General features: G+C 50.2%; 2 protein-coding genes across 5 annotated transcripts in view; one reads left to right on the plus strand and one right to left on the minus strand.

Moving 5' to 3' along the window:
- On the plus strand, window positions 2,531–18,186 carry S1PR3 (sphingosine-1-phosphate receptor 3). The gene is made up of 2 exons (XM_001925270.6): window positions 2,531–2,822; window positions 11,454–18,186. The coding sequence occupies exon 2, from the start codon at window positions 11,597–11,599 to the stop codon at window positions 12,728–12,730; it is 1,134 nt and encodes a 377-aa protein (XP_001925305.1). The 5' UTR covers window positions 2,531–2,822; window positions 11,454–11,596; the 3' UTR covers window positions 12,731–18,186.
- The window catches only part of SHC3 (SHC adaptor protein 3), a 163,652-nt gene continuing 152,480 nt past the window's right edge, over window positions 15,656–26,827 (minus strand). For all 4 annotated transcript variants that reach the window (XM_021074437.1, XM_021074435.1, XM_021074434.1 and 1 more), the window contains one exon: window positions 15,656–23,777. In XM_021074437.1, the coding sequence (XP_020930096.1) occupies window positions 23,587–23,777 (191 nt within the window). In that variant the 3' untranslated portion in view covers window positions 15,656–23,586. The remainder of the gene's footprint in view (window positions 23,778–26,827) is intronic.

Raw genomic sequence — 26,827 nt, forward strand, 5'->3', positions numbered from 1 at the left:
GATATTGACCTTTTTGAGGAGATCAGGCCAAGTGACACACAATGCCCTGCTCTCTGGACTTGTCTGCTGTTTCTCCCTGGTGTCATTTACCTGGCTGCTTGAGCTCCTCTTTCCCGGAAACTGCAAGTGAAGGCTAAAAATGCATCCGTGATGCTGTGTGGTGAGTTCTACATCCTTATAATATATGATATAATATAAGAGCAGGTCAATCCAGTGTGAGTGATGCTAAGTTTGTTCCCCCTTTAAAACGTCCTGACAGCCAGTGTCTCCACTGAAAACCGGGGATGTTCTTCCTCGGCTGCTTAGCACTGTTCCCCTCAGCGGTTCTCCGCCCTTTCACTCTGTGCATTAAATTGCCTTCTCTGACTCAATTATTTCCTTGAGGGCTGCACAATGGGAACGTCCTCCTTCTCCCATTCCTTCTATATTTATGAGCCACCATTCCCCTGTGAAGAGCTGTCCCTGCCGAGGGCATTTTTATTCAATAGACTCTTAGGGAAAGCTGGTTCTCTCCAGAGAATTAATAAGGTCTCTAGGGGCCGTGGGGGGCACACAGCCCCCCGCCCCAGTCAGGGTCCAGTGTCTGAGCTTTAAGGCCCAGGGAGAGGGGAGCAAGCAGGGCTTAGCAGTGAACCAGTGAGAGGAGTTTCAGAAATGCCTTGTGTCAAATCTTCAGGTCTCCCTTGAGACACCTGCAGTGAAAAGCCCCACTGTTCCCCTGCTTCTGGAGTCCAAGTCCTGAGGCTGGTTTTAGAGGCATCACTAGGCATCAAGGTTGCCCTTGTATGTCTGGATTGGACCCTCTCCAGTGAATGAAAAAGACATGGGCACCAATCAAAACAGCTTCAGCCTGTAACCCAGCAGTGCATGTTGCATAGTGTGAAGCAACTAACTGAACAGATGTGTTGATGAAGCAAGGGACCGTTTCAGTCAGGTGTAGACACAGTGGCTATGGTGAATGGCTCTTTTCCTGGCTTGATGCTGTAGGAGTATAAAGATGAAGGCACACTCAGTTCTCCTTGCAATTTACTATGAGCCAGTGTGGAAGGCTACACTGCTGGAGGGGACTCAGCAACACAGACAGAGGAGATTCAGCAGACACAAGGACATGACAGCAGCAGCCCTCCACTGAGCCCAAACAGCCAGCCAGAGCTCTGCAGCTGCCACCCCACCCCTCTCCCAAAACAACTTTTTCTCCAGGGCTTGGCTTTCCCAGTGGGGAACAACTGAGAAGACAGCAGAAGCCCTGGCAACTTGCCCTTCAGGCCTCAATCCCACCCCCTAATAAGCATTCGCTCCTGGCTCCAGGGGAAGGATGCTTGGGGCTCTTCCGAGGAAGACTTTCCCTAAGATTCCCCAACTTGCTCCAGGACCCCCTGGGCCGCAATCCGGTCTGCCCAGGAATGCGTAGTCTTGCTTTGGCAAGAAGGTCCCCTGGTGCCTTCTTCTTGCCTCTCTCCTTTTCCTACTCCTCTCTTTCTTCCTCTCTCTCTCTCTTTTTTTCTTTCTCCTTCTCCCTGAAAGCTTCAAGGTTGGTTGCAGCGATCGCTCACTCAGGGCCTTCCCTTTCCCTGTCCAATCTATTCGGTACTCCTCTCCCTGGGGATTCTTCTTTCAGAGGCGCTTTGCGAGATGCCTTCATTTAGCCACACTAAAGGAGCGAATCGCTGAGATCTGCCGCTGCAGGTCCAGGAGCTCTTGTCCCGGTGTGGGTCTAGGGATTCGGAGCGAGTGTGCTCCCAGGAGTGGCCTCTGCCAAGAGGCTCAAGGAGGGAGGGTGGTTCCAGGCGCGAGGTCCACACCAGATGTTGCCTGATGTCACCCCTCAAGTCGGTGGTAGGTCTATTTCAAACAAAAATGATTGTGATGGTGACAAGGGTGATGATCACGATAATAACAATAATCTGCCAAACCCTCGAGCTCGGTGCGCCCGGACCAAGCCCGGCCCCAGACCCGGTTTGGACCCACACAGCTGGGACCCGGGGGTCGGCAGTCCGGAGCTCGTCAGAGCGGCACAGGGTCTGGAGCCCGTTCTGGGGCCGAGGCGGAGGGGTGAGCCAAGCCCAGGAGGACTACGGAGTGGGGGGCGGGAAGCGGGAGGCGGTGAGAGAAGGTCCAGGACGCGCCAGGTGCTTGACTGGGAGGCAGAGAGACTGGAGCAGAAATCCGGGGGCCGGAGGAAGGGGTCTGGAGGTGAGGGCAGGTGCGGGATGCGGGAGGGTGGGATACAGGGTGAGGCTGGGGTCAGGGACGGGGAGATAGGGGCAAGGCGCTGAGGGAACGGGTCTGAGGGTGGCAGGGGACTGAGAAGTGAGAGAGGCGAGGGCGGTGGGTCGGAAGATGGGGGCGAAACCGCGGGAGGCAAAAGGAGGTGTGGGTTTACGTGGCGGGAAGATGCGGAGGCGGGTGCCGGGAGGAAGGGTGATGGGGGCGGGGAGATGGCCTTGTGGGCCCGGGAGGTGGGCGGGGCGCGGGGAGGTGGGGTCCCGGGAGCGGGGCCGCGGGGGAGGGGCGGCGGGGCTGCCGAGGCGGGGGCGGCAGGACGGCGGGACTGGAAAGCTGAGCGCGGCCCCGCCCCGGCGGGCGGCTGGAAAAGTTTGCTCCCAGCCAGGCGGGGGCAGAGGCTTGAGGAAGCCGGTGTGGGAGGAACCCGGCGCCAAGCGCGGTGGCAGGACGAATTCGAGCGAGAGACTCTCCGGCCCGGAAACGTTGCCCCCCATCCCCGAACCCCAAGACTTACCCCGGCGTCCCAGCCCAGCTAGCATCTGAGCGGAGGAAGGGTGCCAGGATGCCGGTGGCCCAAGAGCCTTTCTCGGACCGAGGTGAGCTGGCGGGGCCGAGGGCCCGGGGCACCCGGGGTGGGTAGGGCCAGCCGTTCCCACCTTTCTTATAAAATTCCAGCCAATCCTCGGCGCGACAGTGACCGGGACTGAGGAACCCTCCACATCAGCATCACCCCTCCCCCAGGTCATCCATCCTGGTGTCTGAGCTGAGGCAGGGACAGTGGAGCATAGAGATCTAGCTGCATCTTAATGAGCCGAATGAAAGAGAAGTGACTCTTCACGGGGAAGTTCCAGCAGTCGTTTTCTTGGGACAATTAAAAAATTAGGTGTCCTCCCAGGATGAGGACCTGGGGACTCTGAAAGTGTGTGTGTGTGGTTTTTCTCTTGGGGAACTCATTCTATTTTGTCCTCCAAGCAATTCTAGTTTTCCTTCTATTTCTTGAACAAGGCAATCAGGGCTGTCAGAATCCGGGGCTGGAAGATAAAGTTCCTAGGATGCAGTAGTGAGGTTGCCAGGAGAGATCAGTATGTTACATGCATGACTGAGATAAAGCCTGGGGAAGGGGCAGGACTGGTTTTTCTTTGGCCTGATGCAGGAACATGCTAACTTTGCCACTTTTAACCCCCCAGTCTCCAGATGGTTCTCTCTCCCTCTCACTGTCTCTCTCTGACTTTGGACACTCCCAAGGACATATTGCTTTGTGGTGTTTTTACATTTCAGTGTAAGAGAGGGACATCTTGTTAGTTTGTTTTTTTTGTTTTTGTTTTTGTTTTTTTGTCTCGCTGGGTTTTTAAAGGGAACACGCTTTGCTTTGAGGATGAAGAAAGGGTAGCAGCGTTAACAGAGTCTAGCTCTTCTGGAAGACTGTTTGAAGAATGGGAGGTCCACCATCATAGTACCGGACCCCAGCCTGGAGCCCTGGGTACTTCCAGACGTAGGCGTCTTTTAAGTCTGGACATTAGACGTTGCAGATACTGTATATAATCACGGGTTCATAATTTATCTTGTCGACATTCATTTCTTCATTAATGAAAATCTTGCAGGCATGCATGGTAAGAAAAATGTAATTCCTAGAAAGAAGAAGGGCAGGATTATGCTCTGTGGGTGTATGCATAACAAGAATGGCCCTGCCTGCTGCTGGTGTAGGTAGCGGTTCTGGGTGTGGGTGTGTGTGTGTGTGTGTGGTGCGTGTGTGAGTGTGTGATACTCAAGGAGTTGTGAAACTGTCCAAATTTGTACAGTTTTTCACTTCATTGATGCAGAGCTCTATGCCGCTATGAATAATTCCGTTGCCCTAGTAGAACCACACAGTGGGTTTTCTCAGTCAGCAGACATTCAGTATGCACTGGTTAGTTCAGGCGCTCTTGTCGCTTGCCACCAGGGATCCAAAACTCAAAGGCAGCCCTCAAGACGATATAGAGAAAATGATGGCTCAACTGACTTTCATCTCTGAAAATTCTGCTTTCCTCTTTACATTTGTGTGTTTCATTAAATGCACGACACTCCTAATTTCCTGCCCTATGTGGGTTGTGAAACTCCCATTTCCGGTACAAGGAGCCTCAGATATCAGCCTCCTGAGTTTATTTCTCAAAATTCAGAGGCCGATTTTCCTTTTTTCTGGAAATCGTTTGATTCCATGGTATCTCTTATATCTCCTAAAAGCACTTCAGTACCTACAAAGTATGCATATGTTTTTGTTACAGAGAAAGGAGAATTGGAGTGTGTCATAATCTTGAAAACATTTGAGGTTGCCCAACTGGAGAAACCCTTTTTTTTCTGCCAGGACTTGGAACTATGAGTCTGGTGCTGACACAGCCTGCAAGGCAACCCTGGGCAATCGGTCGTGTTGGCCGTTTAGCCAAGATTGTGGTGCCCTGGGCTAGACAAGCCGTTCTACTTGTATGCATCTGGCTTTGTGATTCCTTTCTTATCAGTTTTGGAGCCATTTCATATGATTCCTTTGCCATACAGTTTCTGTAAAAATTAATTCATTGCCTTAAGAGATATTCCATGAGCTTTTAGAGGGAATATTATCCCATCTCGTTTTAGGTAATAGTATTTTTAGGTAGTTGTTATAGTTACTAGGCATGAAATTCTTTTTGTTTTGTTTTTAATGGCTGCACCTGCAGCATATATGGAAGGTCCTGGGCCAGGGATCAAACCCATGCCTCTATAGTGACCCAAGTTGGATTCTTAACCCACTGTACCACAGCAGGAACTCCCTTCTTTTGTTTTTCGTAGAATGTTCTCATTCTGTTTTTGAAGCATTACAAGCTGCATCTATAAGAGGCCAGGGAATAGGCCAGTCAGGAAAATTGGTGACAAGGTTGTTCAGAGAAGAGTGTGGCACTGATTGAGCATCTCTAAGGTCCCATTGGTACCATGTGTTGGAGAGAGAGTCCCCTGAGTCAGTTAACTCAGCTCTTTGGCCTTAAAGACACTACTTCATTTCCTTAGGCCCAGAGCTTTCTGTATATTCCGTATACTTCAGTAAAGCCCCCAGATTAGCGTCCCGGCATTTTGCTAGCAGAGTAGCAGAGAAGCAATTCAGTCTCAAGCATGCAACATTTCTCGTCACTCTCTAGGTGAGAAACACATGGAAGGGGGGCAGCCTCCGGAAGGGCTTATCCCTGACTTGGAGCACTGGAATCCGATGACACAGGCGTGCAGCCCAGTGCAGTCTCTTCCGGGCTGTGCCCCTGAGGACAGTGACTCCCAGTCCTGGGCTCGGTTTCCTCCAGTGTACATTCAGAAAGTACATGCTGCAGTGGGGACCAGACACGGTACCTGCAGTGTGTGATGCATGTGTTGTGTAATTGAGTAAGAGCACCCTCTGGGAAGGGGTGAAAGGGACTCCATATTAGGACTTCCTGGGCGGGACATCTCTTCTTTGCATATGCCTGGAGAAGCTCATTTCCACAAACTTTCATTTACCCGGTGCCAGTTTCGGTAGGAATTCAATTCTATGTCCTAACTTAGAGCAAGCAGAGAAGAGAAGGTTGGAGAAACCTGGCTGAAAGCAAGGAGGGAAAGATATCTTGCATTGAAAGCATCTGCCCTCCAAGCAACGAGCCTGGATGCCCAGGAGAGTGTGCATGGAGACAGATGCTTGCCAGTGCCAGGTCCTGGGCACAGCCTGCGTGCCTAGGCTCCCTAGGTAGTGCCCAGATCTGTGTCAGCCTCTGAGCCTTGTTTGTCAAGAGAATAACCTGTGGAAAAGCCACTGGGAAGCAGGAAACCGGACCAGGGGCTCACTCACTTCCATGCTTGGAGAAGAGAGGAGGAGAAATGGAATCTTGACGCCATTCATCTGTAACAGCCATTATCTCCCCAGGAGCACCACTGATGGGCCCCCAGCAACTCGCAGGCATGACTGCTGGGTGTGTGAAGCTTCTTGCCACGCACCGTCTCTGAAAGCAGAGTGAGGTCACCCAAGAAACCCGAGTGAGGGAAAATACTCTTTAGCAAAGGAGTTTTGCTGGGGCCATGAAACAGCCAACTCATTATTTCCTTTGTAAACCCTTCTACACAGACCAGAAAACCCCTTGCTTTCCAAGAAATTTTGCGTGTTGGCACATGCTTCATATTTTAATTCAATTAAGGGATGCACTGGAAGAATGTGCCTTTAAGTATACAGCGTCCTGCATACGACCAGGAGCAATAAATTTCTCACTATCCTAGGTTTTTGTTTGTTTGTTTGTTTTGTTTTCATTTTTGCCATTAGAGAGAGACAGACTCCAGATTGTGGAAAGGTTTTACTTTTCCCCTTTTCCTTCGTTTTAGAGTTTTTTTTTGTTGTTGTTGTTTTTTTTTAAATTGAACGGCTAGCATGGCAAGCACATCTGGAATCCATCGGCCCCTGCCGGGCTCACCCCTCCCCACAGATGCTCCTCCTTGGAATGAAGGGAAGGGAATGAGATGCTGCTGCTCTGAACCACCTTCTAGAAGGTGTTTTATTCCTTCTCTGCACAAAGGAAAAGGCTTGGTGTTGGAATGCCGTGTGGTAGATCTGAAGACCCCAACTGAAGGAGCGTGAAGTGAAAACCTTGGCTAGCGGGTCCCTGTTAAGCAGGCCTCAAGCATGGGTGAGGTGCTGCCTTTACCTTCACTCGCCAGCCCCGCTGTCAAACCCTCACTCAGAGTGGGTGGGGGAAGGGGCCTGGGGATCCGGGCCCCTGAGCACAGCTTGGAAGTAAGAGCTTCTAACGGATGTAAGCAAGGCCTGTTATGGGCACACATCTCTCACAGTCTGGGTTTCCTGGAGGAGCCCTGCCGCGAGCAGAAGCATCTCTGGCTGAGTACCCGTGTATCTTCTGTAACATCCCCGGCTCTCCGAATATGTACAGGACTAGCCGGCACTCAGCCACACTTCTCAGCATCAGGCTGTATTTTTACGTGTTCAGGTGGAAATTAAGCAGTGATCAAACTTCTACAACATAAAAGCAGATGCTGGTCACTGCCAGCCCCAGACACTTATCTTCTAAAATAAAGCAAAATGTGAGCATTTGTAATGTGTAACTATTGTCTTGTGGGGGCTTCAGCTCCCCCACAGACACCAGTTTGCAGGACCACTGGCCAGGCTCCATAAGCCTCTGTAAGAACCCTTCCATCAAAGCCCAACCAGACATCAGCACAACGCTAGGAAATTCGCAGTGCTCCCTGAAAACGCACAGGCTCGCCAAGAAGATGTCCTCCCCCCATTCTGGCAGCACTGCTTAGGACGACCACACATGGAAACCACGCCATGTCCACGACCAAGAATGGAGAATGCTACGTCCATGCACATGCTGGGAACAATAGGAAGGAATCACCACATCTCCACATATAGTCATAGGAGCATCATATTAAGAGGAGGGTGCCAGGCGCGGCAGAACACTGTACAGCTCCATCTATGTGAAGGTCTGGCACAGGCTAAGCTATGCCAGGAGATGAGAAGCCCAGAGAGCGGTCTCATTTGGGAGTAGGTAGTGACGAGAAGGGGCCAAGGGGGAGAGGACAGCCTGGTCTCCCAGAAGCACAGGTGCTGGCAGTGCCCAGCACTCCTGCAGTGACCGACAGCAGCAGGATGGATGAACCAAGTAGGGCTGACGTCCCACGGCGCTCTGAGCAGGGTCCACTGATTCTTGGGGACTGGGGACCCTGGGATGCTCAGAGTCTTCTTCCAGCAAACGTGGAGCCTGTGTTAGACCCCATCAGGAGTGGAGGCCAGAACGCTCCAATGAGATAGTTTCGACAACACACAGTGGTGTTCAGATGCATCCGAAATCAATCTGGCCGTTAGCCCAGCACTTACCTCTCAGAGAGGTCTACTTTCCTAATGTTGATAATCCAAAGAAAATAAGCTTTGGGATTCCAGAGAGAGAGAGAGACGGCTCTCTTCCACTTAGGAAAAAATGCAGAGACTCACCTTCAACAAAAGAGGTTCTGAAAAAATATACTCCTTGAGTGATGAATATTTAATTAAGGGAAAGTATAAATCGAGCATTAATGGGAAAATGTGTTCACTTGGGGTTCATGGTTTTGATGCGTTTATGTTTCTGGCATATCTTAGGCTACGGACTATTTTTAGTTTGGTTATTTTCTTGCTGATTTTTAGTTTATTGTTTCCTTTTTTTCCTCTGCTCAATTCCATCAAAACTCTACATATTCAGGGGAAAAAAAGTTGGTGTGAGTCTGCAGAGACTGTGGTCTGTCTTCCTCTGTTCTCTCTTCCCAAGAGAAGTCCAGATCCAGCAGTGTCAGAGGGACCGGCTTTCCTGCCGTCTACATTGGATGGTGGAGACTGCCCTGGAGGGGGCCAGGAGGTGTTTAATGCCCTGGGAGTTATCGTGGGGGAAACTGAGGCACAGGAGACAAAATTCGGACCTACCCTGGTTGCAGATGCCTTTCAGAGGCATGTGCCTGGAGCCCCTTCACCCCAGTGTGAGTGGCAATTCCTGTACCGTTCACATTCCTGTCCTTTTAGGTAACTTTGGTCTATTTTTGTCATTCAGACTGTTCCGGTGCTAAGTCAATTCCCATCATAACTCTTCGTGTTATGCTGGCCAATATCAGATCCTGCAACAGAAACCCCTGGTGGGAAAGCAGATGTCTCAGAGGCATTTGGGGGCTAATCAGACATATGGGTCAAGGACTCAGGGGTGGCATGGCAGCAGGGGGCCTCACATGGGGGGGTGCAGCACGTGAAGGACCCTTGGGCCAGCAGTGTGACCATGTTGTGTCAGTGACAGCCGCTCCCAGGATGCGGCCGATGTGTGACTCTCAGTGGAGTGGCCCACGTGTTCCTCTTCCCTGCCTTAGCACCGCACCTTTTCCTTGAACAGGGACACACGTGGCACAGGGACTGTGGATCCCCACGGGGAAATTGAGCACGCTCGGCTTGTGCTCTGGGGCGGGAGGTGGTGGGAACGTAACCAGGGGGCTGAGTCCTCCTGTGCCCGGTTTTCTGTGACGGCCAGGAAAGGCCAGCAGAGGGGGGGCCCGGCTTCTCCGTGCACTGCCCACAGAGGAGAGAGGAAGCAGCACACAGGGGTCCCGGGCACCCATTAGTGCACAAGGTGCTGAGAGGAGAGATGCGCCATCTTCACGGTGTCCTGCGAGGATTAAATAAGGGGCTCCAGGGAAGGTGCTCAGAGGGTGTCAGCTGCTACTCCTGTTTCCACTCTTAAGAAGACAGCTTGCCATTTGTTTGGAAAACTGGCCTATGGGGGCAGTCACCAGGGACAGGATGTTACAGAGCAGGTAGAAGTTAAAGGACGGACAAGACGTCAATAAGAATGGGGGAAGGGCAGGAGCAGGAAGGGGTGGGTGGGAAGGCTGCCCACTGAGCTGACCCCCCTTCACGTCTGTCCCTGCAAGACCTGCTGGCAAGGCCCCTTGTCCTTGCTGTGAGAGACCACAGGAAGCATTGGGGGTGGGTGGGGAGCCCTGTCTCCTGTCTGAGGCAGCCCTGGGGGCCTGTGCTGCCCCTGGGAGCTCATTAGCGATGGGGGGAGACCTTGGCAGGCGCCCCTCCAGTATGTCGTCATTTTAGTCCAGCCTCAGAACCTGCCTACTTGTCTGTTCTGAAGTTAGAAGAGGTTTCGGCCAATGCTTGGCAGTCAGGCTGACCGCCTCAGTCCTTCGTGACCTCACACGGCTGTCATGGAGAGGACTGGAAGGGTCCTGAAAAGGGCCAAGAAGCTGAGCACAGGTGTCAGCTCAGACCCAGGGGGCCCCCCAGGTTTCTAAAACAAGCTTCCATCGAAGCTCCAGAACGCTGGAGAAAAATCTCTGCAAAGAAGCAGTGGGGCCGTCTGTGCCCCATGTCAGAAAACTGGATGCCCCCAGATTAAGGGAGGGGAGGTTTAACAGCATCCTCTGGGCCCTGGGTCCAGCACCCAAGTGGGAGGAAAGCAGGGAGCCCTGTCTGGAGCCTCCTCTGCTTGTCATTCACAGAGCAGCCACCAATACTGAGGCCCAGGCTCCTTCCAGAACCAAAGTCTGGAGTTCAGTGAGTGGGTGATGCCTTCAGGTTCCATCACAGTCCAAAATTCAGAGCCCCAGGTCATTGGAGAGCGGTCCTTTGCCTCTGAACCATAGTAACAGTTGTAACTTAAACATTATAAAAGTTAAAAAAAAAAAAAATTACTGGCTCTATAGTAGGCTGCTATAATTTAATCTCACTTGATCTTAATTGGATACTTAAATATTCAAATAATTTCAATGTAGAACCGGTGCCTTTAGTGAAAACCGTTTCTCCCTTGGTAGTGGGGTCTGCTTCACCGATGGGAGGCCGATGGATGATGCCACAGGTGGGGGTGGGGGTGCCTCCAGGTCCGGGGTGGGGGAAGGACTGTCTGAGGCCTGGCTCTTGGTTCTCTGCCCAACTCTCCTAGTGGCCCCAGGTTGGCGCTTTCTTTGGGTTCACATACTCCAACTGAGCATTGAGGGGTTTTGGGACAGTTATATGGGAACTCTGAATTTTAAGCCAAATTCAGAAGTCCCCAAGGTAGTCCCTGCTTTTCTTCTGTTTGTCTCAATGGCAGTTGATTATGATTTTGCAGCTCAGCTCTTTTGCTAGAGGAGTAGCCATACATGCCCTGTGTTGTTCTTCCTTTTGTGGCCACGTAGCCCGTCTCCGAGCTCTCCACTGGGCAGACCCAGGGCCAACTAGACTCAATATCTGGCTGTGGCCCTGGCACCAGGGGTCCCATCTGGGAAGTGTGAGAACTTCCCACACTGTGGCTCCAAAACCCACCATGTACGTTTCACAAATTGGGTGTGCATTATTCCAGAGGCCATCCTGTTTTGTTGGACCTGACACAATCCTCAGTTTCTCTCTGGATAACTGGGATGAGGGTTTACCTGCTCCTGAGCAGTAGATGAGGAAAGACTGGTGAGTGCTGAGATTTCCAGATGCAAGTGTGATTATGGTTCCATGATTGAATGGTGGCAGTGCTCACACACTGAATTTTCCTCCTCACAACTGCAGACCCAGAACTGCTCCTTCTGGTCTCCACGGTCACTTAGGAACTTGGCCTGTGTTGAAAGGCTCTCTCTGGGGCCTTCAGGACCAGGCGTCCACATGTTTCAGCATTTTTAGTGCCTTTCTCCAACTTTGCGGCAGTTGTGGCTCTTGGGTGCTGTTACTTTATCACTGGGGACCCTCTTCTTTTATCTTTTTGCAGGAGCCGGGTCTCAACACCTTCGCTGGGATCTGGCCTGGATCACTGTTGCAGCCTGAGCCGCAGTTTTTGTTTTCCCTGGAAATGGACGGTCCGAGGGCGCCCTCTGGTGGATTCTGGAGCTAACTGCGGGTACATTCCAAGGGATGGCCGTGGTTCTCACATCCAGCGCCAGACCCTACACCTCCAACGAGACCCTGCATGAACATTACAACTACGTCGGCAAACTTGAGGGCCGGCTGAAGGATGCCCCCGAGGGCAGCACGCTCACCACCGTGCTGTTCTTGATCATCTGCAGCTTCATTGTCCTGGAGAACCTGATGGTTTTGATTGCCATCTGGAAAAACAATAAATTTCACAACCGCATGTACTTTTTCATTGGCAACCTGGCTCTCTGCGACCTGCTGGCTGGCATAGCTTACAAGGTCAACATCCTGATGTCCGGCAAGAAGACGCTGAGCCTGTCTCTGACGGTGTGGTTCCTAAGGGAAGGCAGCATGTTCGTGGCCCTTGGGGCATCCACCTGCAGCCTGCTGGCCATTGCGATCGAGCGGCACTTGACCATGATCAAAATGAGGCCTTACGACGCCAACAAGAAACACCGCGTCTTTCTTCTGATCGGGATGTGCTGGCTCATCGCGTTCTCGCTGGGCGCCTTGCCCATCCTGGGCTGGAATTGCCTGCACAACCTCCCCGACTGCTCCACCATCCTGCCGCTCTACTCCAAGAGGTACATCGCGTTCTGCGTCAGCATCTTCACGGCCATCCTGGTGGCCATCGTGATCCTGTACGCACGCATCTACTTCCTGGTGAAGTCCAGCAGCCGCAGGGTGGCCAGCCCGCACAACTCGGAGCGGTCCATGGCCCTGCTGCGGACCGTGGTGATCGTGGTGAGCGTCTTCATCGCCTGCTGGTCCCCGCTCTTCATCCTCTTCCTCGTGGACGTGGCCTGCAAGGTGAAGGAGTGTGCCATCCTGTTCAAGGCCCAGTGGTTCATCGTGCTGGCCGTGCTCAACTCCGCCATGAACCCTGTCATCTACACACTGGCCAGCAAGGAGATGCGACGGGCCTTCTTCCGGCTGGTCTGCACCTGCCTGGTCAGGGGCCGGGCCGCACGCTCCTTGCCCAGCCAGCCTGCGCTTGATCCTAGCAGAAGCAAATCCAGCGGCAGCAACAACAGCAGCCCCTCCCCAAAGAGCAAGGAAGACCCCCAGATGGCTGCCTCACCCTGCATAACCGACAGGAACAAAACCCTGCAGAACGGGATCTTCTGCAAGTGAGGGCGCCAGCCTCGAGGAACAGGGGATCCTTGCATCTCCACAGCGGGCGCAGCAGCCAGCCCTGCAGCCTTATTGATTAATTGCGTGCCTCACCCATGGGGGCTTTTCCAGAGCTGGGACTCAGGAAATCTATTCCGCCAACAGCCTGCCTGGTGTGAACGTCTCTTCAGGAGGCGACCTGACCAATCACCAACCCATGTCAGTCTAGACGAGAGTGCCTGATCCATTTAGGCTCCAGGGTCTTCTGAATGTACCAAGCTGCTGATGTCATCAGCCACCCTCCCCAGAATCCCACCGGCCACTGTCCACTGTGCCTGGAGAGGGAGGCTCGTGGACCACACAGCGTACAAGGTGTTTCCCAGAACATCTGGATGGTGTTTGGTAACTTTACACTACATTGACTATGCACGGAATGGATGCTCTCTGTTCATCATTTCTGTGTTACAGAGCACTTGTCTTTCAAATGTCTGCCATTGGTCCATGCATAAGCTTCAGTATATGGTCCAGTCATGTAACAGGGAGAACACGTATGTTCTGACTGAACCACCAGGTGTAATTATATGCTGGGCACTAGGTGGACATGCTGGTCCTAGTCTCCTTAAACTAACAGGAAGTCTCAAGTTAAGCAGGTTTTGCAAAGCCCAGGGGCCCCCCTCCGCCCCCCCGACCCCCCAAGAGCTTGTTTAGGGCTGGTCTCAGATGTGTGAGCCTGACCCCAAACTGTCCTGGGACTTGCCCTTGACTTTGTCTGGAGGCTGCTGGTGAGAACAAGTACATTCTGCAGGCATATGTCCCCCAAGGGGACCCCTGCTTCGCTTCTGTCATATGTCTCTGCAGAGTCTTAAGAACATCCAGAAGCCAAATTAGCCATGTTATGGAATTGTTTGGGGTTTCTCCAAATCACAGAAAAGCCAGCCAAGTATTTGAGGAGCCTGACCCCAGCCCAAGCAAAAAAAAAAAAAAAAAAAAAAAAAAAAACCCATGAGGGAGAAGCAGAGGACAGGCCTCTGGCCCATTTCACCTTTCCAGGAGGAAGGGGAGTTTCTGTCTGATTAGAGTTGAGTTGGAAGCTGTATCAGAAAAGTGCCAAGTCAGTCGCCCCCTGTGCTGTCACAGCTGAGCAGCTGGGCCCCGTCCGCAGTCTCAGATTCCCGAAAGCTGACCCTGACAGTGACCGTGAGGGCAGTTAAATCGTCATCCGGTGGTTTGTGCTTTCTTTAAAGAAATGTAGTAATTCTGTAATCTTCCTCTTGAACACAGGTTGACCCCCTGTTACCTTCTGAAGGGATTCCTTAGAAGGCGTTTTTGTGCACAGTCATCCCTAAGTATTCTTCATGCAGCACAAATGGATGAAAAATATACAAATTTGCAAAGCTATCATAAGCATATAGTTGATGTGCTGAGTTCTTTTTTTTTAAAGCAACCTTCAGAAGGATTCTTCCGTGGGTAAACCTCCCATCAGAACCCCTGAAGTTTTTAGCTTCAGTGGGAATTTTAGTAAAGACTAGGAGAGAAGTCTTAATACATGAATAACTTTTCAAAGAGAAAGTGACTCCTCTTTGTTATCTGATGCAAGTTCTCTTCATTTAGAAGCATTTCTCTGGGTCCTGGGCGATCAGATACCAATTGACATCTTCCTTAATTTTTGTTACTAGTGAGACAAATCCTATGTATAAGGAGAGGCTCATCAGCAACATTTTTGTTGCCTTCATTAAATCACTGAAAAGGAGCTTATTTTCTTGTCAAATAGTATGAGAAAACCCAGGCCATTTCTAGAAGAGGTAAGCATTAAGGTACCGGGTTAAGAAAATGACAAGAAAAAAGCTGCCTCAAAAAGCCAAAACATCGGGTATTGCATTTTCTCTTCGGTAATGGAATGGCTTGAGAACTTTTTAGTTCTGACTTGCTTTGGGAAATGTGGACCTTGGCACTGATAACAATAACACTTTGCACAATAACCCCAACTTTTTTTGAAACCTGAATGAAAAATACGCCAAAAAAGAAACTGTGTCTGTTTGATATGTGTTTAAAAAAATAATCAAATTTAGTACCAAGGTGTCCATCCGTAACTGGCTACCTGGACATCGTTTAGACGTTGAATGCATCAAAGCCACAGAGAACCTGTGCGTTAGATCTCGTTCGGTTAGTAACCTTTACCGTGTCCCGTGTATGTTTGTTAAAGAAAAATAAAGCCGAGAGCCTTTGTATAAATTTGTTGTTGGGAGTCCACATTGGGGGCTGTCTTCACCCTTGATGATATGCAGAATGGCAGCATGACCTCTCGGCTGGTGCTGGTGTTTCTGCAGGAATTAAAGCACTCTTGGAGCTCCGATAACTTTTCCCTTACACATCCCACTAGCACGGCTGGTGTTTCAGGAAACTCTGGGGTATTGGATGCTGCCAGTTTGGGTGGGGGAAGGAAGGGCATGCTTTTGATGGTGAGAAAGAAGTCACGGCAGGCAAAGTACAGCCAAAAGAGATGAGACATTTGGTTCTGCTGCCTTAGCTGTAATTGAAGCTATAGGAGAGACTAGGTCAGAACCAGCCTTTTCTGTGGCTTTCTCCGGTACAGGCGCTAATTTTTCACCTCTCCACACTACATTCTACATAGGAAGAAGCCACTGTTTGGCGCAACGAGTTGGTGGTGACATTCATGAAGAAATCTGCCCAGCTCAGCCAAGAGCTAGAGCCTTCAGCCACCTTTAATGCTGCCCAAGGCTGAGTGGGCAAAGGTTAACAAAAGTCCCACCAGGACTCTTTTTGCCAAGCTGCCATTTTCATTCCGCACCTTCAGTGTCCCAGGCAGAGCTTGTATTTTAAGAAGCCTCTTGGGGCATAATTGAGAATATCTGCTTTCTGTAGAAAGGTTTCAGGCTCCCTTCCCCTCCTTTTTGAGGCAAGACAAGATCCACCATCTGAATGAGAGACTTTTCACAATATTCTTTATTGCCCACAGACTCACATTGACAGTCATGTAACATCAGACTACTTAGAGAACAGTTTCTCTCCCCCTTGACCCACAGTTATTCTGCACTGGTAAGGAGCCTTTCACAGAAATGTAACAAGGTGTACAGTATAGAAAACTTCTAATTAAATTACCAAGTCCATGCTTTTAAATGGTATCTACGAGTGCAAAACCTCAACACCCAAATGTTTTTAGTATCTAATTCAAATATCAAAGGGTTTGCTACATACTCAGAAATGCACACACCACTATTCTGAAAATGAAGGCACATTTTCCGATAACCAGTGATAAGGAGAAGTGCAGCATTGCCTAAGTGAGCGTGACAACCCTGCTCCTGGGCCACTGTGATGGCGCATAGGACGCCATCCAATGTGTGGCGCCCCCAGCTGGCTGCCCTAGAAGCACAGGGATGTGCCTGGTGGGACACCAGGGCTCACGATTGGAAACCACATCATTTACTGAAGAGTGAAGTGGATTCATCGACGGCGAGGAGGGAACTTAAGCCAATTCTCTTTACCCCTTGTGTTGGCAACGCTCCCAAATGTTGGCCACACAATTTAGGTTTTATTATTTTTCCTGTGACAGAGATTAGAAAACTTGACATTGGTTTTGTATTTCCACTCCTCCAGAAAGTCCAAATGCCAGTTCTGTTCCTGCATCAACATGGAAAGTAGTTAATTGGTAATAAACCCAGACAGAGACTTTTACATTCTTTTTTGTTTCACAAAAGTTAGTGGAAAACAAAACAGAACAAAATTTTTCAAATATTTATCAATATGTATAATTTGCCATCCAAATGCTTTTTAGAAAGTTGTATCTCATTATTACACATCAAATTTACACGGAGTTCTCTCCTAATCCTTGAATTTAAACATCAAATTTTCATTCTTATTTAATTCTGGATACAAAGAAACATTCATGTACTTCATTTTACAATATTTATTCTGGAACAAGTGATACTCAAAAGTCAAAAGAACAGAGAACATTCCACTTGCAACCAACACATAGTTGTTACCAAAAAAGTTAATTCAGTGTTCAAAAATGGATGTGCCCGTGGATTTCTGCTTTAACTGTCGCTTGAGTCATTGGATAGAAACTTTGGTTGTGATAAATATTTCCCAGACGTGTATGAATTCGTCACCTCAAACACCCAATGCCACGACATGTTTCCCCCGTGTGCCTATTTTTCTGTCTACAACATTTCAAAGTGAAACAGCAAAGGAGAAACTTGTATGAGATTTCACCTCCAGAGCTTTCTCAACGAGAATGGCTCTTCCACCTCTCAGGAGGGAGCCACGTGTCTGGGCCTAAGGGAGTCATTGTTGTGGGCATCTGCCGATGCTGGAAGGAGGTGAGAATGAGAAGGGACCCGCCTCAGCTCCGCCTCCAGCATCCTCCCTAACGCCAATCACTGTTCAGGCACATGCGCACGAGGGAGGCCCCGCCCTCTCCTGGGCGGTCCATGCCTTGCCTGCTTGTCCTCACCCTCCCCATGCCAACTGCCCCCCGGTTTGCAAAACCTTCAGATTCCCTTAGACCCACCCAGGAGCTCTGCCCTCCAGGGTCCTATTGAATTTGGTCCTACCAGCCATCAGACTTGTCACCTTCCACACCGTGTGTGTGTGTCTGTGTTCATTTCCTATTGGGTTATAACCTTGGGCAGGCAGAACATTTGCACACGCACAGGAGCCCTGCACAGTGCCTGCCTCACGTGAACTAACCTAAGACGAGGCCAAGAGAAGGCTGGGCAGAAAAGCCAACAAGCCATGTGGAAGACAACACTGGGCCCCCAGCACACCTGCAGCGGCATCCGCCCCCCGCCCCCATACCTGCCCTGCTTCTTTATACATTGCTGGATACACACAGGACGTAGGTCCAGACTTGCTGCCCCCATCCCCACTCCCGCTTCTTCTTCCTTTTTCCACCCCTGTCTTCCCAAACTCTCCTTTCCTGTCTTCCCCCACTAGCTTCTGTTCCCTTGTGTCCCTTTGTCACTTCCCACAGTGGCTCCCCTCGTGTCTTGTTCCTGCAGCATCCAGGACCCTCCTCCCTGTGTCTGAGGATGGCAGGACATGTCAGTCTCCAAACTCTCAGCATTAATAACTTTCTAGTTATCCTTGTTAGTTAAAAAACTAAAATCCAGGGAGGAATCCTGGGGTGCAAATCGCCCAGGCAACCCACCTGTGCACACACGGACAGAGATGCGCAGCTGTTGTAATCAGCATAGGTATATGCATGTGTATATACGTATATACATACAGAGACGCACAGCCATCGTAGTCAGTAGGTATATGTGTGTGTGAGTGTGTATATACATGTGCGGTTGATATTCACAAGTCCTGGTATAAAGTTGCAATTTTTCTGGCTGCTATAAAATGTGCCAGTTTCAAAACTGTGTGTTTGTTTCTTGCAAACTTATAAATATGTATAAACCCCATTATAAATAAATTGTGGCTGGCAGATGGCATTTTATCTGCCAGCAATGATTGCATGGAGTTATAAATGCTTATTAATCCTCCCCTTTTAAACCCACAGCACAGACCCCAGGATCTACGACATGAAGTGGCATGAAAACATCATCATAAGTTAGAGAAGGAAAGCCCTCAAGGAGAGAGATGGGTGAGAGCTAACAATTCACACCTGATGATGGTTCTCAAGGGCTAGATGCTCCTACCAGCATCACCTGAAATGTATTAGAAATGCAAATTGTCTGGCCCCATCCAGACCTCTTGAGTCTGGAACTCTAGGGAGGGCCCCCAATGGCTCTGATGCCTGCCTTTCACCCCAAGTCTGCTCAGGAAGGTCTGTCTCTCTGCCTGAGAACTTCCTGGCTTGGTATGCATAGGGCCATCTGGGACACTGTGGCTGGAACCAGCCTTCCACCAGTGCTGGGCTGGGTGGATAAATGTCCAGCTCTCAACTGGCACCAGTGGGTTAGCTCTTGAGGCGTGTCCAGCCCTGCCTCCCCTGGTGACCTACCTGATCAGACCTTCCTCGTCAGCTTCCTTCCCTTCCCCACCCCTGGGTCATACCCAGAAGATCCAGATGCACTCAGAGTGCCTCTCAGGGTCTGCTTCTGAGGGACCTCAAACTAAACAAAGGCATAGAAACATTTCCTTGTCCATGTAAACGACTCACACCTTTATGCATTTGGGAAAAAATACGGAACATATATGTAAACTCAAAGAGGGAAGTCTTACCTGCCATTTCCCATCAGGGGCTGAGCTTTATGTACAAGCCCGAAAGGACCCTAATAAGTCCGGCACTCTATCCTGGATTCAGCCAGTGACAGTCGCAACCCTCAGGCAAGTCAATTGGCTCTAGTTTCCTCATCGAAAAAGGGGTCCCTCCAGCTGTAGGATCCCAAGACGCCCCCTTACTGCTGTCCTCTGGGGAGCAGGGTCAGCTCCAGGTTTACAGCATGTGCCCCTAAAGTAGTTTTTCCGCTTCTTTCTCAGGACCAACTTAAACTTTCACTGCAGAGCCTGAGAGGACTATTATTATTTTTGTGTGTGTCTTTTTGTCTTTTTAGAGCCGAACCCGCAGCATATTGAGCTTCCCAGGCTAGGGGTCTAATCAGAGCTGTTGCTGCCAGCCTACGCCAGAGCCACAGAAACGCCAGATCTGAGCCGCATCTATGACCTACACCACAGCTCACAGCAACACCAGATCCTTAACCCACTGAGCAAGGCCAGGGATCGAACCCTCAATCTCATGGTTCCTAGTCGGATTCATTTCCACTGCACCATGAAGGGAACTCCTGAAAGTATTATTCTGACACCCAAGGCCAAGATTTGTCTGTGTCCTGCAGTTACGTCTTTGCAATCTTTCCACAATCTCCTTCTCATTTCCAACCAGGCTGTCACCATTCACGGAAAGACATTTATGGATGGTCCCCTATGCGCTCAGCCAACGAGAGAGCATAGACACTTTTGTGAGTGAAGCAGCCAGGAAACTCCTGTCCCTGGTGCTTAACCATAGTCACAACCCGCCCCCGCCCAACGCCCTCTCAGGAAGGGAGTGCCCAGTCCTGCGGTGCAGGGGGTGAGCCAGGGCTCAGAGAAACCCGGCAACTAGCTTGAGACCACGTGGCTCTGTGCATGTGGAAGCCCAGGTGAGCTGCCCCCGGGGAGCCTGGCAGCCAAGGAAACGTGGGACTGGCCTTCACAAGGTGACCCATTCAGGGAAATAAAGACCCAGACATTCGTTTAAAGTGTTGCTTATATAAAGGAGCCACCCAGCATCTGATGCCACCTGAAAGGGGAGCTCCATTGCAGGAAGGGGGCATCTTCAAGATGCCAGGCTGGACCAGGAGACATGAGTCGATGCTGTCCCCGAGCACGGGACCCTTTTGGGGTTCATACGAAGTGCTAACTCCATCTACCCCTCCCCCAGGCCTGCCTTCCCTTCAAGCAGGCCTTTCCCTTTGCACATGGCTTGTCACTTTCTGTCCTCATTGGAAATGATTGGTGCCACCCTCTGCCTTCGGGACACCCCCAGCTGGGCCTCTGTCCATGGACCCCAACAGCCCAGATGGCCTGAAACAGAAGTGTTGCTCAAGTGAAACACAGGTTAAAGCCAGGCAGGCTCCTGATCCTCCGGCTTCTCAAATATAAAAGGCCTGGAAGTGGTAGCTTAAGCATAGGATCTAGATGGAAGTTATGCGAATGCACGTCTGGCTTCTACTCTGAACTGTCAGGCAGGGTCTCCTCAGTAGTCAGGCATCAAAACTGACTGAAACCAGTGAGGAGCACCCCTCAGGAAGCCCCGCAGGCTCTCAGTGGACAAGAATGTCCTTGGAAAGCGCAGCTAATTCCCACAGGACGGTGTGGGTGGGAAGGGACACTGAGGGGAGGGGTGTCTCAAGGGCCGCTTAGCAAGAAGGGCCATTTTAGGACGGCTGGACCCCCCTTGATCTCCCAGCAGACACAGAGACCTGGGTCAAAGTGGCAAAGGGCCCATGAGAGGAGCAGCAGGTCCTGGCATCCTCGCGGGCTCATGCTGGCCCGGTGCTCAGTGACCTCGCCCTGGGAGTCGGAGGCTTGGAGTGCACAGCAGCCTGGGTCTGCGTGGAGTTTGCCTCTGGGTCCTGAACTCCCGTGCAGCAGAGCTCAGGAAGCACTGAGTGAGCGGCACATCTCTGCTGCCCGCCACCTGCGTGGCCTTGAGCAAGGTGGGCACCACCTGAGCCTCAGTTTCCCCATCTATAAGTGAGGTTCCAAGATGCCCAGCGCACGGTGCTTGAAGAAGAGATGGGATGACCCAGGTGAGCTCTTACATGCTTTACAAATGGGAGAAAACAAAGACTAGGAAATCACGGCCATCTGCTCAGTTCTCAAATCTGCTCCAAGGGCTACAAAGCAGTGCCAGTTCACCCCACTAGTGCTGTTCTGTGGGAGGCGACTTTGTCATCGGAGCTTCAAAATACTATTTTGAATTAATATTGAAACAGAATTCGATCCCCATTCCTTTTAATGTTATAAATTGATTCTCATGCAAAAAAAAAAAAAAAACCCTATATTGCTTATCACAACTGAGATAAACACTGACTTCAGAGCAGAGAGCTCCTAAAACTGCTGATTACCAGTACTTATGCCCCCCAGAGAAGAAAGAAACAGATCAAATGTTCAGGGGCTATCAGTTCTTAACTCTCACTTCCTGCTTTGCTCTGCCCTTGTGGGATGTGCAAGGCTGCTGAAAGAAGTCATATGATCCATGTTTTCTTCTTTTTACAGGTGCACCTGCAACATATAGAAGTTCCCAGGCTAAGGGTCGAATCGAAGCTCCAGCTGCCAGCCTACACTACAGCCACAGTAACACCAGATCCGAGACAAATCTGTGACCTACATCACAGCTCATGGTGACACGGGATCCTTAACCCACTGAGCAAAGCCAGGGAATGAACCCACATCCTCAAGGACAATGGGTCTGGTACTTCACCTGCTGAGCCACAACGGGAAACCCGTGATCCATTTTTATATGCGTGTACACTGGCACACAGAGAAGGCTCATGTGTCCCCCCAGAGGTCTGACCTTTATTATGTCTGCAGGATCGCAAGCCCCCAGGAGACAGAGTGCGGGGCAATTCTTATAGCCACCCCAAAGTCAACACTGTCACATGGTAGGAGCCTAAGCCAGCTGCTGCCCTGCACCCCCGCTCAGCCCCCACAGCTTCTGGGTAACTTGGGGCAAGGTATCCATTCTGCGCCTGAGACCAGAACCAGTCTAGGAAGAGGCAGAGTGGTCTAGATTAGTGCCACACTGCCCACTGAGTTTCAGTTCACTGTAGAACACTCTGGAATCTGAAGCCACTGTGAACTGAGATTCACCGGACCTTCAAAAGGTCAAAACTCCACACAAGGCTGATACAAAGCCCTGGACCTGCCTCAACCCATCCTCAGTCATCACCTCATCCTCCCATCCCGGCCACAGACACCCCCTAAAAGTAGGAACGAGGTTCACACACCTAGCATAGGAACTTTGCAGAATTAATGCTCGTCAGAAATTTTAAATCTACCTTTAACTCCTCATTCTGGAAGCATCAAATTTACTGCTATCCCGTGCTTAGCGTGTGCCTTGCTCTTGCACTGATGAGGGGGGCGCTGCTTGCCAAGGGATTTCACTGCAACAGGTGCCCACGTTGCAGCACCTGTGAGAAGGTGCCCATGAGTGAATGAATCTTTCTGTCTTTTCAAAGACAGCCCTTGTTCAATCGCATGGTACTCTCAAGCCAGACATTTTTTTTTTTTAAGGTTAGAAACATCGTCAGCTTCCTAACACCCAATAACCCAGTGAGAAATCAGTGTTTGATCCCAAAGGAGGGAGCTGAGACAGCGCTGCAACAGGGCACACCTCCTCTTCCTGGAGCAGTACTTGACCCACCAATCGCTCCCAAAGCGGGACCTCAGACTGATCCCCCAAACTCCTGATCCCCTGCCTCAGGCAAACCTGAATCAGCCACGGTGGATGGAACGTCTCCAGGCGTGAACTCTGAGCACTCGTGTTTGCACAGGTTTTTTTGGAACAGCTCATACACATGCTTTTCCCTCTACTGAATATAAACGGGGGTGCGCTTTGCGAGCAGCTACCACAGCAGCCTGTCAGCTAAGAGGAGGTACAAAGCCCCACCTACCCAAAGACTCCTGTACATAACCTCGTTTTATCATTTACAGAAAAAAACAAAGGAAGCATTGACCAGTCAAGATCTTGATCAGTGAGGCTTATTTTGAGCTCTCCTTGGCAGTAAAGTGAATCCCCAAGAACCCCTGGACAGCCAGGGTCACGGGACACGGCGTTTCTGTGCACGGCACTACCCGAAATGGCTGGAGTAGTGCCTGCTTTTTAATGCAGGAGCCTTCACCTCTGGTGCTGGAAACCCATGCACATGTGTGGGATGCAGACAGCCGGGAGGCATCACCAAGGAGGGGGGACAGCTGCGACAAGCAGCGCTTCCCAGTGCTTCCCACACAGAGCGTGGGCAGCATCTCACCTGCTTCTCTTACAATCCCAAGTGTTTATTTATTACCCGCCCTCCTGCTGTTTCTATCCCTTGTATTGTGCTTGGTAGGTAACACCTGCCCCGTGGACTTGAACTTGCCCAGTGGAATGGGTCAGCTGAATTAACATTTTGCCTGGACAACTACAGTCAAACTTTTATCATTAAAAACATACAGCACAGAACATTAGTCTTACGTCTTTCTTAGTCTTAAAAAATATAAATATAGAGGGATCATTTGTACAGGATGTATAGGTATGTACACCTTTAATATGCACATGAGAATTCGCAACAAGTTTATGAAACTTGCATTTTATGGAGGCCTTCCTCCCGAGGCTTTTGAACAAAGCTCTGAACCAGTGGGCAGCCGCCCGGGTTCCCACGGCCCAATACCATCTAGCAGGAAGAGCTGAGTCTTCCTGACCACAGAGGCACATCAGGACAGGGCAGCTGGCAGGTCACGGGTTCCTCTCCACTGGCTGCTGGAGGCAGAGCTCGCTGCCAGCAGAGACGATGGGCAGGCTGTTCTCCAGGTGGTGGTGGATGAGGTGGCTGATACTGTCGAAGATCCTGTCCTTTGTCCGGATCTGTGAGGGATGCGGAGGGAAGTCAGCATGACCCACAGGCAGAAGAGAAAGACCACCCTCCCCCGGGCGAGTCAGAACTGGAGCGGCAGCCTCCTTGGGAACCCGGGGTGGAGGGGGAGGCTCCTTCGCTTTCAGAGATGGTGTCTGCAAAGTCCCCGGCCACTGTCAGAGACCGGTGGATTCGGTCAGTTCATCTGTCCATCCCTCAGGGACTAAGCCATGGCCTCCCCCATCTTTAGCAACCCAGGGCCGTGGTGAGCTTCCCACCTCCCGCCAGCCTCCTCTCTCCTGCACCCCTCCTGACCTCAGAGGATCCATCCCAGAAACCCCTGTCCTGTAGCATCCACCAGGATCCACAGGCTCTCCTGCCCCTGCCCCCTGCAGCCCTGGGCTCAGTGGTCCCTGGCCCAGAATGTGCTTCTTCCACCTGGGAGTCTGGCTCAGCTTCCACGTCAGCACCTGCAAGCCCCTTCCTTCCTCAACACCCCTCCCCAGGTCGGTCACCAGCATCCTGAGGAGCTCATGCTTGTGAGCAGGGGCCCCAAGCCTCCACTGGAGGGGGACCCTGGCTGGCATGCATGGGTAGCCTTGCACATTCCTGGTCACTCAGTTCTAGAGCCTAGGATGGTGAGCTTCTCCCGAATAGATGAAGGCCTGAGACGGGGTGAGTGTCGGGAGGAGTTTTGCCGCTTCCCTCTGCTCCCCGGGGCCGATGCTCCAGTCCTTGGGAGCAACAAGTCCCCTCACCCTGAGCTGGTACCTTCATGGTAGAGAGACCACACTCAGAGGAGGAAGTATGAGGTCTGGCCAGAAGCAGGCTCCCAGCATGCCCTGGACATGGCCCCAGATGCCCGCTCCTTTGAGGGGAAGAGGATGGGGCAAGGGAGCAGACACCCGCCTATACCCAGGAACGCTCCAAGCCCACAGATGGCCCTCATACTGGGTCTGGCTTGAGCAGGTATCCCAACCTCTCTCTCCAGCCTTATGTCCGGAAGCCCATCCCTCCCTCAGGGACCTGAGGGCACATCTGTTTGCCACACTTACTCTCATTCCCCTTCTCGAGTTCTTGCTCTCACCCCCCTTCCCTGATGTGGCTGCTCCTGTCTCTCTCCCTCCATCAACTCACCAACAGACACTCACCTCTGGGCCTCCAGTCCCATATCTCACTCTCTCCCTAAATCTATGCTCCAAGCGTACATACCAGAAGCCCCTGCCTAAGCCATGTGCTCTGAGCTCTACTGACTAGAGGCCAAAGACAACAGAAGAAACTTTTAAAAATTAGGACCTTTTCCTCTCCTTGGATCCAACTCTGATGTGAGGCCCCCTCCCTGTCCACCTCGGTAAGCACGAGAGGGGAAGAGTCTTCCTGGGCCGTGGGGTCCCCTGAGTCCTGGGCATTAAGCCTTAGTAAGGATATAAGCTGATGGGCACACTCAGAAAAGAGCACACAAAAGAATAAGTCATATAAAGAAACAGGCAGTTTCCTTCACTCCCATAAATATTTGCTGAAACCCTGGCCTGCCTCCCTTCCAGAGAACTTGCAGCCCACAGAGCTGTCTTTGTGGACTCACCTGCCACATGCTGGAAATGCCAATGCCAGCAGCCCCGACAAACCTCAGACAAACTTCCCCAGATACAGAAAGGGATTTTGCTACAGTCATGGAATGTTAACCCCAGAAAGCTAGGTGAGGCTCTGCATTGGAAAAAGTGTATAAAAACGAGGATGAAAGCCTTTGTTTTAGCCAGGCTGCAGGAGAATAGGATAAAATATGCATATATTGAAAAAGAAAACAGATCTGAAATCAGTAATCTAAGCTTTCACTTTATGAAACTAGAAAAGGAAGAGCAAGTAAAGCTCAAAGTAAGTAAAGGGAAAGAAATAATAAAAATTGAGATGAAATCAATGAAATTGAAATAGGAAATTAACACAGAAGACCGATGATTCCCAAAGATATTTTCTTGAAAAGATAAAATCAATAAGCTTCTAACGAGGCTAAGGAAAAAAGAAAGAAGATACAAACTACTAATCAGAATCAAAAGAAGGATCATCACTAAAGACCTCATGGACACTATAAGGATAATAAAAGGTTATTATAAATAACTTGAAGCTGTCCCACTAAGACCAGGAACAAGGTAAGGAGGTCCCACCTCACTACTCTTTTTCCACTTCATAGTGGAAGTCCTAGTTAATCCAATAAGTCAGGAAAAGGAAATAAAATGTATGCTGATTGGGAAGGAAGAAATAAAACTGTCTTTGCTCACAAATGATATCATTGTCTATGAAGAAAACCCCAAAAAATCAACAGCAACAACAACAAAACCCTCCTGGAGCTATTAAGTGATTGTAACAAGGTTGCAGGATAAGAGGTTAATATACAAAAGTCAAATGCTTTCCTACATACAAGCGCTGAACAAGTTGAACTTGAAATTAAAAACACTATATTAGCACCCAAAAATGATGTACTTAGGTATAAATCTAAAAATATATATACACAACTATCTGAGGAGAACTACAAAATCATAATGAAAGAAAAATTTTAAAACTACACAAATGAAGTGATATTCCACATTCACAGGTCGGAAGACTCAATGTTAATCAAGATGTCAGTCCTTCCCAACTCGATCCATGGAATCAATGCAATTTCAATCAAAATCCCAGCGAGAGATTTTGTATTTATTGACAAACTTATTCTAAAGTTTACATGGAATGGCAAAAGCCAAGTATAGCCAACACAATACTGAAGAATAAAGTTGGAAGACCAATCATTTGAAACTTCGAGATTTACCTTAAAGCTACAGTAAGTATAAGTATCGAACTAGAATACTTTCTCACATAATATACAAAAATAAATTCTACAGTAAAAGCTACAGTAATCAAGACAGTGTGGTATTGGTGAGAGAGCAGACAAGTAGACCAATGGGACAGAACAGAGAGCCCAGCATTAGACCCACACAAATATAGACAACATCTTTGACAAAGAAGCAAAGGCAATACAATGGAAGAAAGACTGTCTTTTCAACAAATGGAGCTGGAACAACTGGACATCCAC

Source organism: Sus scrofa, chromosome 14, assembly GCF_000003025.6.
Source record: "Sus scrofa isolate TJ Tabasco breed Duroc chromosome 14, Sscrofa11.1, whole genome shotgun sequence".
In the NCBI taxonomy this organism is placed as follows: Eukaryota; Metazoa; Chordata; class Mammalia; order Artiodactyla; family Suidae; genus Sus; species Sus scrofa.